General features: G+C 35.6%; 1 protein-coding gene and 2 pseudogenes across 1 annotated transcript; 2 read left to right on the top strand and 1 right to left on the bottom strand.

Annotated features, from left to right (window-relative positions):
• The first annotated feature begins 2221 nt into the window (after positions 1-2221).
• LOC103961963 lies at positions 2222-4922 on the top strand (annotated as a pseudogene).
• A 6986-nt stretch (positions 4923-11908) lies between these two features.
• Positions 11909-13517, top strand: LOC103961955 (annotated as a pseudogene).
• Positions 13518-14000: 483 nt separating this feature from the next.
• LOC103963048 (protein TRANSPARENT TESTA 1) lies at positions 14001-15578 on the bottom strand. The gene is made up of 2 exons (XM_009375831.3): positions 15171-15578; positions 14001-14614 (listed from the first exon to the last, which is right to left on the bottom strand). The coding sequence occupies exons 1-2, from the start codon at positions 15576-15578 to the stop codon at positions 14153-14155; spliced, it is 870 nt and encodes a 289-aa protein (XP_009374106.1). The 3' UTR covers positions 14001-14152.
• Positions 15579-18596: the final 3018 nt, after the last annotated feature.

Raw genomic sequence — 18596 nt, 5'->3', positions numbered from 1 at the left:
ACCTGTTTAGGTTGCAACTCACTTAGATAGAAAATAGATAACTTTCATTTTTCATTTTATTGTTTCCAATAACTTGTAAGAGACTAACTGAACACTTAAATAAACACACATTATATGTTTCCTCCCCATGTCTTCATTATGTTCCAATACTTCATAATATATATGATATTCTATTTTCTAGTTTATGATGAAATTATATATATTTTAAGTATAAACAGACACTTATTTACACGAAATACAATATATTTACTTAAATCTGCCTAGTTCGCCTAGGCTCTGCCTAGCCACCTAGGTGCTAGGCCCCAACCCGCCGCCCGACTAGTGCCTAGCGTATTTTAGAATCTTGAGTAGGAGCGAGAAACAAATTTCCATGCTTTATAGATTGGTCTATGCACAAAAGAGGTTTGGTTAGGGCATTTTCAATACAAGATATAAAATGCCTTGAAATAGGTATTTTATATTTTTGCTTGATCGGAAAACTTTCTCAGACCTACTCCAACCTTTGGAGTAAAACTAAAATTTTAAGTTTTAAACCTATCTCAACTTGCTAAATATAAGTTTTAACCCAAAACTCATTTTGGCGGCATATTTAGCCCAGAATTTCCCCTGGTTAGTGGGATGGCCCACCATATGTTTATTTTTTTTAGTTTTGCATTTATAAATTCATTGAATCCAACGGTTAAGATCTAATATGATCAAATCCAACAGTTAAACAAAAAATAACTCACGGTCCAAATTTAATCTAACTGCTAAAATAATTATAAAAAAAAAAATTCATGTGTTTCATATCCTTTCATAGTGTTCAACGAGTTTCATGATAGATTTAGCGATTTTTCAATATTTATGAGAATGTAAATATTGTTAAGTTTTATATGATCATAAAATTAAATTAGGATAATCTACATAAGTTTTTTTAAAAGTTACTTTCAGAAAAAAAAAATTATCCTAAATTCATTCTTTAATAATCTTGGAGTAAAAATTTTACCTAGAAAGATTAGAGCAGAAAATTATTTCTTGTTGGGGCTTATTTATCTGACGAGGGAGAGAGGGAGGCACAACAACAAAGAGAGATTAGAAAGAGATGTGTTTATAGGGTTGTGTAGAGGATGTGTTATTCTCCCTACGCAGTGCTCTTTTTATATAATAATAAGGGAGGGAAGAATCTTTCTCCTTTAAGGAATACAAGTCCTAATAGGAAAGAAAAACTAGTATAAAATATAATTTAAGATTCACACAATCACACTTTAATATAAAGTTTATAACATTTTTGGGTTAAAATCTAAATTTTCTAATTTAAAAATAAATTTTAAATTTTAATCCAAGATCTAAATATATATACATCTTGGCTGAAAAATGTAATTTCGAATATATATATATATATATATATATTTTTTGTGTAACATCTTTTGATGATGAGTCCTGCTAATCAAAAAGAGAAATTTAAATAGGTTTTGAAAAAATGATAAGAATGAGAAATTTCAACAATATGTCCGCAAGTATCCTTTTCTGTGTGCACAGTGCTCCATTAACTTCATAAGGGTCCAATTCCTATATCTGTAAATTATATTGTTCGGGTTCGATAGGGATGCCACTATAGTCTTTCTAGTATAAATTCTTGGATGGATTGCTAATTTAATTATTAAATTATCATCTGAGTGAAAATTAGATTTTTAAATTATTATTTTTTTTAAAATTAGTCCTTAAATTATAAAAATTTGTCAATTACATCCCTAATATTAAACTCAAAACTACTATATTCAATATTCCGTCTATTTGAGTCACGTTACTTGCATGTGATACACATTGAAGGGTACAATGGTAATTTTATATAAAGAAATAGTGTATGGAGTTAACTTTGGAGGGTAAATTAGATGTTAGATTCACAACCTATATGAAATGCTAAGGGCTTATAGGCAAGAAAATAACGGTATTTCACTCTAAAATGTGTCAAGTGATTTAAGTTAACAAAAAATTGGATAAAATAGCTTTGAATATCATAGTAGAAATGAAATTAGCAATTTTTAATGAATTTAAGAACTTATTTTATCCAAAAAAATAATTTAGAAATCTAATTTTCGTTGAAATGATAATTCATAAACTAAATCAGCATTTCATCCTAAATTCTTTGATAACTATTATCTTCTAGCAATTGGCAGGGAAAGAATAATCCACATATTTAAGCATCAATAACCTCCGGTCCACTCACCACTAGTATCCGTAAGGGAATATCCTCTCTCTTTTAATTTATTCTAATTGCATGTTGTAATTTATTTTACACCATTAATTTAAGTAGCTATCCTGAAAAAATTTCTTCCCTAAAGAGTTCATCCATTTTCTTTAGCTCTGTCATAACTTCTGTATTAAGTAATGGCTTCCAATCCCTTGACCTCAGTGAAACCCCATGCAGTTTGCATACCATTCCCAGCTCAAGGCCACATAAACCCTATGCTAAAACTAGCAAAACTTCTCCACTACAAAGGGTTTCACATAACGTTTGTCAACACAGAGTTCATCAATCAACGCCTGCTTAAATCCCAAGGTCCCAACTCCCTCAACGGCCTCCCCACCTTTCGATTTGAAACCATTCCCGATGGCCTGCCTCCAACTGATGTTAGTGTTTCTGCTGCCCAACACATGCCGTCCCTCTGCCAATCCACTAGAAAAAACTGCTTAGCACCCTTCAAAGACCTTTTGTCGAAGCTCAATTCTTCACAAGAATTGGGAATTCCTAAAGTTACTTGCATAGTTGCCGATGGTATCATGCACTTCACTCTTGATGCAGCTCAAGAATTGGGAGTTCCTCAAGTTACTTTCTGGACAACGAGTGCTTGTGCCTTCATGGGCTACCTTCAGTATCGCCCTCTCATTGAAAAAGGTTTCACGCCTCTTAAAGGTAAATCATTTATCTCTATTTTTATTTTTGAATATGATCGAAATTAATAAATTTGTATATATGCAAGGGCCGTAATCTTTTTGTGGGAATATCAGTGGCATGAGGCAGAATTACTAAATGGCAAACACAGCCTAGTTAAAACATATAATATCGTACAACTTTCTAGTGATTCAGTTCATATTTTTAACACATGATGGATAATTTGATTTGCAGATGCTAGTTATTTGACAAATGGGTATTTGGAAACCGTGATAGATTGGATACCGGGCATGAGAGGTATACGATTGAAGGACATTCCAAAGAACCTGATTCTGTGCTTTATATCAACTTTGGAAGCAGCACAGTTATGACAGCTGAGCAGCTAATTGAGTTTGCTTGGGGACTTGCAAATAGTAATAAGACCATTTTTTGGGTTATTAGGCCTGACCTTGTTGGTGGGGTTTCATCTGTGGTTCCCACTGACTTTATAAAAGAGACCAAAGAAAGGAGTCTACTGGCAAGTTGGTGCCATCAAGAAAAAGTTTTGAACCACCCGGCTATCGGAGGGTTCTTGACGCACAACGGCTGGAACTCTACTATTGAAAGTGCGTGTGCCGGAGTGCCCATGATCTGTTGGCCTTTCAATGCTGATCAACAAACAAATTGTAGGTACAGTTGCAAAGAGTGGGGCATAGGCATGGAGATCGAAGGTGATGTTGAAAGAAATTATATAGAGAGACTTGTGAGAAAATTAATGGAGGGAGAGGAAGGCAATGAAATGAGAAAGAAAGCCTTGGAATGGAAGAAGTTGGCAAAGGAGGCGACTACTGGTCCTAACGGTTCATCTTTTTTGGATTTGGACCAAATGGTTTCCAAGGTGTGCATCTATCTCTGAGAAATAAGCATGGAGTAATTGCTTTGATTTTTCATACATAATGGTCCTTGGTGGAATTTCCCAAAAAGTAAAGATCTCTTTTCTTGTGTCTAGTAATTTGTATTTTTTTTTCTTGTTATATAAAATTTCGTCTTATTATTCAGTGGATGGGTGGAATACTTCTAAATGATCTATAAGAACATTCTATTAGAATCCTAACTTTAGTTTGCGGGTTATATGACAAGCATAGAGGAAAAATTGTAAATGAGGAACAAAAGTCTCCTAGCTCATTCCTATTATTATTGAATACGAATCAGAATAAATTATAATCTCATGATTCAACTTGGGAAAATATTTGAGATCACATTTTGTAAAGGGTGATATTAGAAAGATCATCTATTTAGATCATATGTTTTTTAGACCACATAATGTGGTGGTTAATAGTTGGATTCTTTTTTTTTTTTTTTTAATTTTTTTTTCTTTTAATCAAGGTTGGATTCTTTCTTTAAGTCAATACAAATGGAATCGAACCATCATCCGCCACAACATATGACCTATAAAATATGATCTAAACCACTTCTCTAATAGTAAGATGATTTAATTGTGGTCTAAAAATATAATTTCCCTACCATCTCCCTACAACTTGTCACAAAAACAAAAAATAAATAAAAAATCATTTGCTTTGATATATGTGAGTTTATTTGATTTGGGCCTACATTAACGTGAGACAATTTTCGAGCTACTACCTTAGAGCAAAACATGAGGTCACACGTATCAAAAGAAACACCACAACTCCACAATTACAAACTGTTTAGAAATATGTATAATTCATGAGTCACAAATTACCAAAATCCATGCAACAATAAATATAGCACCCACAAGGACAACAATAAATCTAGTTTTCTTCCCTTTATTCATTTTAACTCTGATTTAATTGTGAACGCTTGTATCATTAAATTTTTCCATAGACATATCAATATTATTGTTGCAGTCCTATTAGATTAGGAATGTGATTTTATAAATCCTAGTGTATCTTGGGATATCTTTGAAGTTTCCCTTTAGTAGTTAATATCCTATTAGAGTTGTAATCCTAAAAAGGTAAGGAATTAACCTTCCCTACTACTATAAATAAAGGCACAATGGGGTGAAATAGAACACACCTCACAATTAAATATCTCTCTCTTCTCTCTTTATGCCGCACCCTCTCTCTATTTTTGGCCTCCATAATTGTTCAATAAATTATGCCCACAACACATTATCCGCTGCGCTAAAGAAAGTTTGATCTTCAATCAGGGGAGTATTACGTTTTAATCATTTTTTTTATAACTAATTTATTATTTTATTGAATTGATCCACATGCTATTGATTCAATTTAACATTTCATTGTTGTACGTGATACAATGCATTAAAGATGCAATTCCAGCTTTCCGAGAAGGATCTTCTACAAATTCAAAGGCTTTTGTTGTTTTCATGCATTACGCAATTTTTGCTATGAGGAATTTGTGAGTTAATGAATCAAAATAAAATAGAAGCAATTTTGGTTTTTTTTTTTCCAAACCCTGGCCGAATAAAAAAGAGAGAACCAAGCAGCCCTTCTAGGCTTGCTACGCACTAGAACCAAGCCTACTCGCATGGGCCTTCATTCTTTGCTGGGCTTCAAGCCCTGATTCCCTTTGGGTTATGAAAACCCTAAAACTAAAACTTCAAAAGAAAAAAAAATGTAGAAAAACGCTGGAGCCACGGCTTGAAGCCGTGCTTGCGCCAAGCCGATTAGTTTTTTAGCCAAGTCCAAAACCCAAACACAGAAGCATACGAGGTCGTTTTTGGCGTCGTCTTCTTCGTCACACTAAACGCCAACTCGCCCGCAGTCGAGCTCTGGTGACCTACGTCGACTGGAAGTTATCCCTAATCTCGAAACCTTGAGATTAAATTTTGAATACACTAGCCAATCTCTATCATGTTTTTCTCCATTGGACAAGTATCGAGTGTAAAAGGCTACATTAAAACGCCTATTAAACTGATCTTTAGGACCTTTCTCAATTGATAGATCTCTTACAGGACCTTTTTCTGCTAACAAATCAATCCATTTGGGATCAAGACTATACCAAATTTGAGGATCATAAATGTTCGAGGAAATGGACTCACTCGGTTGTCCAGTAAAGGCATTAGGAGCATCCTCATAATTATCATTCTCTTCAAAAATGTGATCAATTTCATCATGGCCCAAATCATCAACTAATTTCTCATTGTCAATGTGTTGTTCATTAACTAAATTATCCACTGAACTTTTTGGTTCTTTTTCTTTAACAAAAAAACCTATCAATAGCTCCTTTTTGAGATTGAGTCAATTGTTCAACGCTTCTTTTTTTTTGACGCTTCAAGTAGCCAGATGGATATTTTCTAGTAGGTGCCATCTTTTATATCTCAAATAAGATCACAATTAAATTATAGTAAGTATGAACAATAAAACCTGATACTTTACAATACGTGTGCGTCTAGTATTTTTTGCGATTGCTCCCTTTTGTTGTGATGATTACTTGATTAATTTCTATGAGTTTTGCCTTGAAAAGTATAAAAGAAAAAAATTCATTATAGATGAGAAATATCTAAATTTTCAAATTCCAACTTCATATACTTAAATTTATAAATTACTTACTTTAATCGAAGTCTGCATCACTTTGATCACTTGAATTGTCTTCGTAATTTGAAAATTTCTATTCAATTGGATGAAATTATGAACTAGGGTTTAGTGGTTTGTGTTTGGGGGGGAAGCAGTGGAGAGAGAACTCGGACGCAACGGGAGGGATGAGGTGTCAAAGAAAAAAAAGACTGTTGAGTCTCTGAGTAGACTTTAGCGTGAAAAATAAGAAAAAAGTGAGATATAGTTTTATAAAATATATAATTTCATACGGAATTGATGGGTGTGTGGGATTATATGCATGTAGCCAGTAGCCTTGTGGGCCTACTCCTATTTATATATATTATATCTATTGTGTTAATTAGATTTTTATATAATTTTTTTTTTATATAACAACATTTAATATAAAATTATTCTGGGGACCCCTCAAATTTTAGGGCCCTGTGCAAAGGAACCTATTAGACTCCTCCAAAGTCGGCACTGCAACAGGTTGTGGGGTTTGGGGTTAGGGTTGGGACTTGAAGTGTACAAGTTTATAATGCGTGTACAAGTTTATAATACATGACAGCTTGTTGCCTGTATAAGTCTTTATTTACAAAGGTTGAAAGTTTTATATATTCTACATAGAGTAAAAAGAGTTCTTTCTTTTTTACCAAACAACGGAGTTCTTTTCGAATTTTTCTCGGTTATTTAAAATTTTAAATAAATAAAGGGGTCTAAGTGGGATTTATCCTTTTAGATTTAATAAAGTAAATGATTCTACGTGGTTTAAAGAAACCAAACATCCAAAACGCTAATTTCATTTAACATTAATAAAAGCAAATACGACGAAGTATGAGAGAAAACAGAAAGGGTTTCAAACGTTTCCTCCTCGCCATGACACCGTTGCATGCCTCATCCATAGATAACCAAATTTCAACTGTGCTAAAACTACTCCGAGAACAAACCTTTGAACTAACGACCTACACTCAATAATTCCCAACCACTACCACAACATATGCCCAAACAATAGGAGGGTGCCCAAAAATATCCTGACAAGAGTTTCTTCCGTATTTCGGAGGGTCCCAAGACCACCCGGGTTCCTATGTAGATCCACCTTTGGCAATATATGTGTATATGTGTATATGTGTGTGTGTGTGTGTGCGCGTGCGTGTGTGTGTGTGTATTTTTTTTTTTTTTTGGGCCCCTCAGAGGGTCCCAAGACCACCCGGGTCGTTATGTGAATCTATGTTTGTTAAATGTGTATTTATTTTTATTAATATGATCAAATAGTATGATATATTAATCATGTTGTCCACTCACGTGTAACACCTTAGGCCATCTCCAACCGAAAGGGGCCCAAAGAGCCATATTTAGCCCCTATCCAGATTATAGCCATACAAGAAATTATTTTTTAATGAACAGTATTAGGCCATTTTTATATACTATCTCCAATTGAGGGAGTCAAAGGGCCATAGACCAAAATATAGCCCGTTTGACAAAAAACTCATCTCCAACCGAAAGAGGCTATTTTTAGTCCCTTAATAATTTATTATTTTAATTGAATTAATATGGTTAATTGAATTAAATTACCATATTAAAATAAGGTTTTCGGAATGTGAGAAATGTGATGTGATATATAATAGCACTCAAATTAAACCCTCTTTTTGACAATTATAGTATAAATATAAGTAGAGATCGTTCTAGGCCGGGGATTAGGAGGGATTGCTAACCTAATAAAAATTGACTCAAAGATGTGAAAATATGCTTTAAAACACTTAAATAAACTCAAAAGACTCTTAACTAACTTGTATGACTCAAAACAACCAAAAAGACTCAATACAGACTTTAGGACTCAATTTGGACGAAAATACAATTAGTTTTGACTCAAAAGACTCTAAAACACACTTTTGGACAGATTTAGAACAAGTAAGAAAAGGGGATTTGATTTTGGGCGAATTTAAAAGAAAACAAGTAACTTAAAACTTAAAACAGATTTTTGGACGAATTCAAGAAAAACCAATGGATGATGGACTAGCCAAGGGATACTTCTCCACACATGATACATTCAAACATAAATTGATTTCCAGTTGCTTTTTCGATAAACCATGAACCTCAACACCCCAGATTAACCGTGACATCACTAATTAACCCTCAGATTTCCCTTAAGTTAGTGGATTGGATGACATCATACGACAACCCAAAGCATTCTTCAAAAGTCCCCTACATGACATCATAATAGAGATACAATCAAAGATCATTACGTTCAATGGAAATCATAAGTATTGACAAAGTACTTGTAACTATGACATCATGATACGCATGCTAGGAATTTACTTAACATGATTGTGAAAACAACCTTAACTACTTGTGAATATAAGGTTGAAACGATTATGTGAAACTCCCTTATATTCTAGCACCAAATTCAAGCATGCAAATTAAGTAGGCCTCCCTAATCAACATACAAGAATAAGCTATCCATCAAACGGTTAAGTAAATTGCATTCACAATTTATGGAATCACAACTGGAATTTATCAACTCATATTATAAACGTAATCATGGCTTTAAAGCATCCCTAGGCTAAAACGAGTTTAGCCTCTCATGTTCATAACAAAACAAAGGAAAATAGAATTAAACATTGAAAACAAAAGATAGATTACACCTAAAAACGTTCCAACACTCCAAGTTGAATGCATAAACGTCCAAGACTTCGTCTTCTTTCTCTTCTTCCTTGCTAAGTCACGACACAAGGTCTAGGATGGTTTGTGGATGATTTTCTGGGTTTTAGATGGGTTTAGGAAGGTATGGTGGTGCGGCAAGGGTTGATGGTGGTGTATGGAGGTTGGGATGAAGGTTTGGGAGTAGGGGAATGGTGGAAATTTGGATGGAAAGCTGCGGCAAGGGATGGATGTGTTTGTGAATGAAGGCAGGTTGTGTGGAAGGGGGATTAAGTTCAATGAGGGTGCGGCATTGGGGTTTTATAAGGAAGAAAGAATCCTAAGGTTTTATTACTTAGTTTAGGAAAGGAATTAACTCTAAATCTTTCAAGAATAGGAAACACAAAATCAGAAATTGAAGGGAAAAAGAAGTGACTTGCGGCAAAGGTTTATAAGAAAAGGAATGCTCTTTATTTCTGAAATTAGGCAAGAATTTTGGAATAGAAAAGGGTATATGAGTTATGGCTGAGCTTGGTATGAAAAAGGAATGTGTTTAAATGATTTAAAACAGGAAACAAGGCCCTTCCTTGCACGGCAAGGAAGGGAAAAACAAAGGGGGGACACGGCAAGGGTTTTAATGTTGCAAGGGACATTGTTTTGTGACCTAGAATAGGTAGGAGCCTTTGATATTGCTGAAATGTGGAGTCCTTAAGGACTAGGAAAAATTAAACCAAAATAGGAAACCTTGGCTTAACTTTCCTACTTCAAGTAGGAAACCTTCTTTGACTAGGATTCCTCATTTGATTAGGAATCCTCTTTTGATTAGGAATCCTCTTGTGATTAGGAATCCTCGCTCAATTAGGTCTTCAATTTCGTCCATTCCTTTTGCTCCAAACATAAGCTATCCATTCCAAGTCCAATTTTGCTCCCAAATGCTCCAAAATGCACATTTTTGCTTCCTTAGCCATGGGAACCTACAAACACACGAAAATGGCTTAAACTACTCAAACAACTATGAACTAACAACATAAATGCACGAAAACAAGCTAAGTAAATCGCCTAAATATGCTCCTATCAAAATGGTGTAGAAATGGTTATGGAATTGAATTAATATGGTTAATTGAATTAATTTGTTAGTCACGTGTCGAGATGTAATTGGTTATGGAATGTGGAAAAAGATGTGAAAATGGTGTAGAAATGGTATAGGAAACAAAATTAGATTTTTTTTTTTTTTTAATTTTGTCTAAAAAAATTCAAATTCCAACGGTAACCTAATGTCAACTAGCCTTTGCTAGCTTGTGTCATGTTGATGTCATTGTTACCGTTGCATGAATTTGGCTGCTACAATTGGGCTAGCTGGCTGGTTTCTTTTGGCCAACCCGTTGGCCTTGTGGTTGGAATATGGCCCAGTGGGGCTGGCAAGCCTTTTGACCTAGCCTTCGGTTCGAGACAATTTTCGTGTTAAAATGGGCTATATTTTGACCTATAACCCTTTGGCCCGGTCGGTTGGAGATGGTCGTAAATCATTTATCCCATATCTTGTGTTGCATGATTTTTCAACATTTCTCATAGTTCAGGTTTTTATCACAAATGGTCCTTGAGATTGATCGAACTCATCATTTTAGTCCCTTACTTTCAAAATCAATCAATGTCATCCATGACATTCACTATCTCACATCAATTTGGTCCTTCTGTTAAAAGTTCATCAGCTATTCTAATAGTTTGTATATGGGACCCACACATCCAATGAAATGATGACATGTGGATTGCACAAAATAAAGGTTTTATCGCAAATGGTCCCTGACATTAATCTAACTCCTCATTTTGGTCCCTGTGTTTCAAAAATCAATAAATTTGGTCCTTAACTTTCACTATCGCACATCAACTTAGTTATTCCGTTAAAATCTCATCAATATTTTTCGTTTGTGTGCTGATGTGGTCTCACTAATGCAATCATATGGCTCCATGTGAATTAACTATACAGAACTATTTTTTTAAGAGTGAACCAACTGAAGAGTATTCCGCGCTGACATTTTTCTCGCATCCCACAACTCCAACTGGAAAAAAATTTAATCCAAATTTAATTTAAATTTGAAGAAAATAACTAACTAGAGAGAATGAAGAGTGAGTTCAAGAAGTCAAGTACTTTAATGGTGTCATGGTGCCTTCTTTTTCTTTTTGAGCTTACCCTGATGAAGACAATGATGACTTTTGTTTTCTTTGAGTTTTGGTTTTTAGTTTCTTATTTTACTTTTAGTTTTAAATCCTTAAAAAATAGTTTCTTATAGTTAATCCATGTGACTCCTTATGATTGGATTAGTGGGACAAAAAAATATTGACAACACTTTAACGGAAGGATTAAATTGATGTGTGGTATTGAAAGTCAGGGACCAAATTTGTCGATTTTTGAAACTCAGGGACGAAAATGAGGAGTTGGATCAATGTCAGGGAGCATTTGCGATAAAAACTGCTATTTTGTGCAATCCACATGTCACCATTTCATTAGATTTGTGGGTTGCACATACAAACTAACAGAATAATTAACGGAATCTTATTGGAATGACCAAATTGATGTGTGCTAATGAATGTCACAACATTGATTGATTTTGAAAATGAGAGACCAAAATGATAAATTTGATCAATTTCATCATAGATCATTTGTGATAAAAACCCTAATTCACATCGGGACAAATAGACAAATCCTTATGCATTGAGTACGGAAAGTGCCGACCCGCCACGTTCAGTAGAAAAGCACTTAGCACTTGACTACCTTTTCTCCACTATAAAAGCGCAGGCTGAACAAAGGTCTCATTGCCAAAAGCATCCCAATTTTCTTAGATTTTTATTTGATTAGAAAAAGTTGGAGAAACAGAATAGGAGAGAAAAAATGGGTTTAACTAAGCCACATGGAGTTTTCATACCATTTCCAGCACAAGGTCACATAAACCCGATGCAGCAATTAGCTAAACTCCTCCACTACAAAGGCTTCCACATAACATTTGTCAACACACAGGTCATTCACAAGCGCCTCATTAATTCCCTAGATGCCAACTCCCTTGACGGCCTTCCCACCATCCGATTCGAGACCATTCCTGACGGCCTCCCGGCAACTCATCCCCAGGACGTGCCATCACTCTGCGTTTCCACTAACAAAACCGGCTTGGGGCCATTTAGGGAGCTTTTGAAAAAGCTCAACTCTTCACCCAATTCACCACATGTGACTTGTATAATTGCTGATGGTGTTACGACCTTCACTCTTGATGCTGCCCATGAATTGGGAATTCCTGAAGTGCTTTTCTGGACAACAAGTGCTTGTGGCTTCTTGGCCTACGCTCAATATCACCGTCTCATTGAAGAGGGTCTCACCCCTCTCAAAGGTATACTACTTAAATCAATCTGATGTTGCAATAATCACTTTATTCAAATTGAAATCAGTTACCACATAAGTTTCATGTTTTCGTTGAAAACTACAAACTAAAAACTGAAATGGTTATTAAACCTTGACAGTGTTTTTCAATTAGAATTTGAACTCACCAGTACTATTTCTTGATTTGATCTTGCAGATGAAAGTCATTTCACAAACGGATATTTAGACACCGTTGTAGATTGGTTGCCGGGCATGAAAGATATCCGTTTGAAGGACATTCTGAGTTTCATTAGAACCATAGACCCAAATGATGTCATGTTGGAGTTTATGGTGGGTGAGACAGAACGGACCAAAAAAGCTTCAGCTGTGGTTTTGAACACTTTCGAGTCTTTTGAGCAGGAAGCTTTGGATGCAATTTCTTCTTTGTTTCCACCAACTTACTTCGTCGGACCCCTAAACCTACTACTCAGTTAGATTCCGGCAGACAACGAGTTGAAGGTGATTGCGTCAAGCCTATGGACCGAAGACACAGAGTGTCTCGATTGGCTCGACACCAAAGAACCTAACTCGGTGGTTTATGTGAATTTTGGAAGCACCACAGTCATGACAAATGAGCAGCTAGTTGAGTTCTCTTGGGGAGTTGCAAATAGCAACAAGACATTTCTGTGGATCATTAGGCCTGGCCTTGTTGCTGGAGACTCAGCTGTGGTTCCTCCGGAGTTTTTGGAAGAGACCAAGGGAAGAGGCAAGTTGGCAAGTTGGTGCCCTCAGGAACAAGTTCTGACCCACTCGGCCATCGGAGGGTTTTTGACGCACAGCGGGTGGAACTCTACCCTTGAGAGTTTGTGTGGCGGAGTGCCGATGATCTGCTGGCCTTTCTTTGCTGAGAAGCAGACCAACTGTAGGTACACATGCAAAACACTGGGGCATCGGCATTGAGATAGAGGATGAGGTGAAAAGAGATTACATTGAAGGTCTGGTGAGAAGATTAATGGAGGGAGAAGAGGGCAAAGAGATGAGGAAGAACGCGTTGGGATGGAAGAAGAAGATAGAGAAGGCCACTAGTCCAAAGGGGTCATCTGTTCTGGATTTGGACAACCTCATTAACCAGGTCCTAATTGCTCCATGAAATGAGGATTGAGTAAAAGTAATGCTCGTCATTTTTTTTAAAACAAACAAAGAGTGCTTGATCACCAGTTTCATCACAATGTATCAATCTACCTTTTAAATAAAGGGCACTCTTTATATTGCTGGAATTTTTCAGAGTGTCTTCTCATTATTTTACTTTTTAGTTCGTAATCTTTCACTTAGGTTAATCATCAACTTATCTTCTTCATAATTAATAAGTTTTCTTGCATATTACTTTTGCTTCCTTTTCAATTTTCACTTCTAGTTTGTTAGAAACATCAAATTCAAAAACCCTTTTTGTGCTTACAGTACTTACGTGTTTAATGTATGTAGTAGTTTGTCTTGGTAAAAAATGGTTTGAAAAGTAATTAAATTAGGTGAAGAGTTAATTAATTTGAAGTCAAAATCCCAATAGCGGTGGCAATATTCTGTGAGTATAATTTGTATTTAAACTAATCTTTGGGTTGCACTAAAAGGTGAAAATAATATATTGATATCAGACTCATAAACATTTTCGGCCCAAATCATTGCTATCAAGTTTAAAAGGAGCGTACATAAACTTAATTTCGTGCCTCAAACATCGATTATTAGCCCCACACACACACACTCACACACACACACACATATAGCTGATCATCAAGAGGCTGCATCACTTGACATTCCTTTAAACAAGGAAGTGGTAGGACTAATGTCCTCATCAAGGTCCCTGAGTTCATCAAAAGAATTAGGTGGAAAATGACTGTGACCAGAGCCAAATGCCTTAATATGGTCTTTGAGTGATCTCTTATGCTTGAAATCCGAACCGCAAACACAAAGCCAGCGCTTGCCACAATTCTTCTCATGTGTTCTCCAGTCACCTTTCACCGCCAACAACTTGCCGCACTTGCGACACATAAAGGGCTTCATTCCATGCTTCCTCTTGTAGTGCGTTTGAAGGGTCCGGAAATCTTTTAGGGGTTTTGCTCTTGGGTGGTCGATGTTGTTCTTGCATCCTTCAGCACAACAAAAGCATGGGATGCCAAACATGGTTCGCGGTTGTGTTCCCTTTAGTGACTCTGGCCCTCTACGATATTGTGATCCATGCCCCCACATGTGCATCTACCATAGGAATATTCACAAATTGCTTGACATTGGAAATCAAATATTTGTAGCGACATAAGAATATTTACATATGTGCTCGTATGCGAATTTTGTGAACAAAATTGAAGTCCCTTCAACATGACTCGAAGTTTTGGTTGGGAAACTCAAGCTTATTTATTTGGCTAAAAGGAGTTTAGGTTCCGAAATCAAGGAATATGGCTGAATGGGGTTTTGGCTTTGAAATCAGAGAATTTGGCCAGTACAAATAATTAAGCTCGATTCCAAAACCTATTTGAGAAGTAGGGGAGGGACTTCAATTTGTTCAAAAACGATTGCCATTGTGGTAGAAAATGTAACCATTTTTTAGACAAATAAACAACTTTTGGTAGCAGATTTACTAAATCTCTGCGTATGGAAAGGAGATAATTAGGTTTTGACTGGCATGCAAAAAACCATGCGTCCGCATGAACAGATGCATATAAGAGAGTTTGTACCAAAGATGATTTCTAGTCAGATTGTACCAAAACTTTGGACGAGATCAATTATATATTGAAACAAAACAACAGTTATATACCTGCAGATTATTGTAACGGTTAAATGTTTTGAAGCAGACATGGCAAGAAAAATGTGAGAAGCCAATGAGTATTTGTTCTGGAGTTGGAATCCAATATTGTGCTATCACGTTATCTTCGCCATCTTTCCGATCAGTCAAATAACTCATAGAGCCATCCGAATAATCTGGAAGACCAATGTGCAAGGCCACAGTTTCTCCATCCTCTTTCTGATCTTCATGGCATATTGCTTTAGGGTTATTGACATGGGAATTAGGCACTTGATCAGGTGAACGAAGTAGGCAGCTTATCGGTGGTAGAGGCTCAAGATTAGCATTTGGGATCTCACTAGGAAAAAGATTGAGGGTCTCTAAATTATGATTTGAATAAAATAAGGGGGAGGAGCTCGAAGAAATTTCAAAGGACTCCATTTTATTATAAGAGTGATTATTAAAAGTGTAATAGAACGAACGCTGCAATGTAATTGACTAAAGATCAAGGTTTTTATAATGAGATCATAGCATGGAATGAATGCATTGTAAACCTGAGAGAGAGAGAAAGAGAGAGAGAGAGAGAGAGAGAGAGAGAGGAGGGTAGAGGGGTGGCTGGAGAATATTGCAGTTGAATGAAAGGAACCATTGTTGAGGGGGTCATAACTATGTGCTGAATAGACTCTGTATATCATTGGGGAAAGGAAGGAAATAACCTTAAATTCTGTGGCCCATGTCATCTGAGTTTAGCAACAATTGCACCACAGAGGGTTGAAAATCTAAGGCAATTTGTATCATCATGCAGTATGTGCAAATTACATACCCAACAGTCAACCCGCACCAGACACGAGAGAGAGAGAGAGAGTTGCAGGGTAAATCATTAATTTCTAGTTATTTAGGAGCATGTAGACATTTCATCATTTACGTTACGTGCAAGTTTTAATTAACCTAGCTTATATAGTTGAGTTGTTATCCTAGCTACCTTTGTTTTCCCTAATATTTGACATAATATCTTCAGTTTAATTAATTTCCACCTCAGTACTACTAGAACATACAACAGAAATATTGTGGCAAGTTATTCTAGTTTTATTATTGATTTCATAATTTTGAGCATAATTACTACCTCGTTTCTACTAGAGCTCGAAGACTTCAAAAATGTTGTTCGAGTTCGAAAGACCTAGTTACCATCATGGCTTATCAACGCTACCAACAAATGGACCAACAATTTCGACTAGAGCTCGAAGAGTTCGAAAGACCTAGTTACCAAAATCATATATTAGGCCTTTTTTCTTTTCCATAACATAACATTTGTGTGTGGGCCTAGCCTGCAATAAATTATTGTTGAAGCTGCACAATGAGTCAATATTGTATTATATATTTTATCTTATTCTTAGGATCAATTTAGTGGTTATTTTGTGAGAATTTTGATACTTTGATTTATATTCTTATTGTAGGACATTTGACTTCCTCTGGAGCAAAACATAATGAAACGGATGAATTTTGGAGTGATTCCAATTAGAGGATGTTCATATGTCTCTCAACTTGTTTCCATTAAAGTTTCAGATTTTTTTATGGAGCGGTTTTTTTATGGCGATGAAATAAAGAAGCAGTGTACAACGCTGTCAAACTGACGTTTTAGGCTTCTTTAGGCTTTTTGGCATCCAAAATGATGTCTTTTGGGTTTGAGGCCTTCTGCAATTATGTTCAGGACATCTCAAGTTTTACTTCTGGCCATTTTTGGGCCTGTTTTGGAGCCCTGAAGATCCAGAAACGTGGTTGTTTTGAGGCTGTGCAGATTTTGGGCGAATTTACTGGTCAAATTAGGATTATGTTTCCTAATTTATTTTAATTTATTTGGTTTCCTAGTATTATTCTAAGACCTTTTCTAAGTAGGGTTTTATTTTTTAGTAGTATAAATAAGGTTTTTTAAACATTAGGGTTTTGGGGGAGAAAAAGGAGAAGAAAGGACGCATTACTTTAGAGAGCTTTTGGATTTAAGTTTATTTTCAAGGTGTTTTCTATCCTTATTTTTAATAATATTTTGTTTTATGATTGTTAGTAACTAATTCTCTTTTGCTAGGGTAAGGCCACGAGCCTTAGCAACAATGTGTAGTTTCTTTTCAATTTGCTTATGATATTTTGCATGTAGGTTTGAATTATTAATCACCAGTTTAAACTATCTAATTGTCTTAATGCTTAGCTATCATTAGGATCTTTAGAAAAGTAAATTGATGCAATTTTGGTCAGAGGTCGGTCCTTGAAATTGACGAAGACTTCTTGTGGTTAATATGTGCAATTTCACTTAGGATGAATATCACGTTTTAAGGGTTGTATGGTTTTTCAAAAGGTTCCACAAAGCTTAATGAGTCATGCATGTTTAGATTTGATCTGAATACTACAGACGAATTGCATGTTTGATATACGCTCTATGTTAGGGGTCCAAGTAGGCATACTTTAGGAAAACCTAACCTTATTTATGCATGTGCAATTCATAAGTAATTGGAAAAACTACATAGGATTGTTAAAGTGACAGCAAAATCCTAGGCTTTTACAATTTAATTTTCAAAAACCGTTTTCTTTTAGTTTATTTTATTTTGTCACTTATTTAATTATTTTCTCATAAATTCGTTTTTATTATTTTAAATCACAAAATCAACATTTAATCAAATTTTGTTTTAAATAATTAATTAAGATTTGATTCAACATAAATTATTCATTCAATTCCTAAGGAGAACGACCTTACTAGAGTCATCTATACTACAATTATCTTGTAGTCTTGCAAGTATTTAAAGTATTTTTATCCCTACTTTTGCAAGTGGTAAAAATCTCTATCACTGCACTCATCAGGATCTGAGTTCCTTTGATGGTCGTTGGATGATCTACCTCCTACTGCCTTCTCTGCTAATTGATAGGATATGCATCATCTACAATTTCTTTTTCTGTTCATCTACAAAATGGCGACTCCCGTTTGTTTTCCCCTTGATTTGCCGAACCAAAATCAAAGTTGCAAATTAGTTTGGTCTGAGTGAGGAGTCGATTAAGCATCATGGTCTACTGGCTAAGCGTTGAAGTCAAATCTACAACCTTCAAATTGAGGGGCGTATAGTGGCCTGTTCAGGTGTAGGTGCTAGAAGACATATAGTGCATTATAGGTTAGGCTGAGGAAGGCTGGGTTAAGGCCTATAAGTGCTAGGGTTTCTGAATCATTGGGCTCTGGCCTAAGATGTAATTCAGAGGGAACCAACTGAGAAGGCTGTTGTCATTTGGTAGCGTATGGCGAAACTAGCGTTAGCTGTTTTGTGGCTGATAGCTAACCAGGGGTTTTCGCACCGGCAACAGTTGTTGTTGATAAGTTGATTTCATATTATTATTTTATCCAATTCTTAATATTTTTTGGTGATTATTTTGGTAAGATTTTGATACTTTGTTTTATAATTCAAATATAGGATGTGTGACTTT

The sequence above is a fragment of a genome, unplaced genomic scaffold (genome assembly GCF_019419815.1).
Source record: "Pyrus x bretschneideri cultivar Hongxiangsu unplaced genomic scaffold, Pyrus_bretschneideri_v1 Contig2, whole genome shotgun sequence".
NCBI lineage: Eukaryota > Viridiplantae > Streptophyta > Magnoliopsida > Rosales > Rosaceae > Pyrus > Pyrus x bretschneideri.
This window is presented reverse-complemented; position numbering and strand designations above follow the sequence as displayed.

Bases quoted from the DNA above. Each gene is read 5' to 3' on its own strand.
- LOC103963048 (XM_009375831.3), bottom strand. From the start codon at position 15,578: ATGGAGTCCTTTGAAATTTCTTCGAGCTCCTCCCCCTTATTTTATTCA. The intron at 14,615-15,170 runs GTATATAACTGT...TTCCTATGGTAG, and splicing joins ACCGTTACAATAATCTGCAG to ATGCACATGTGGGGGCATGG.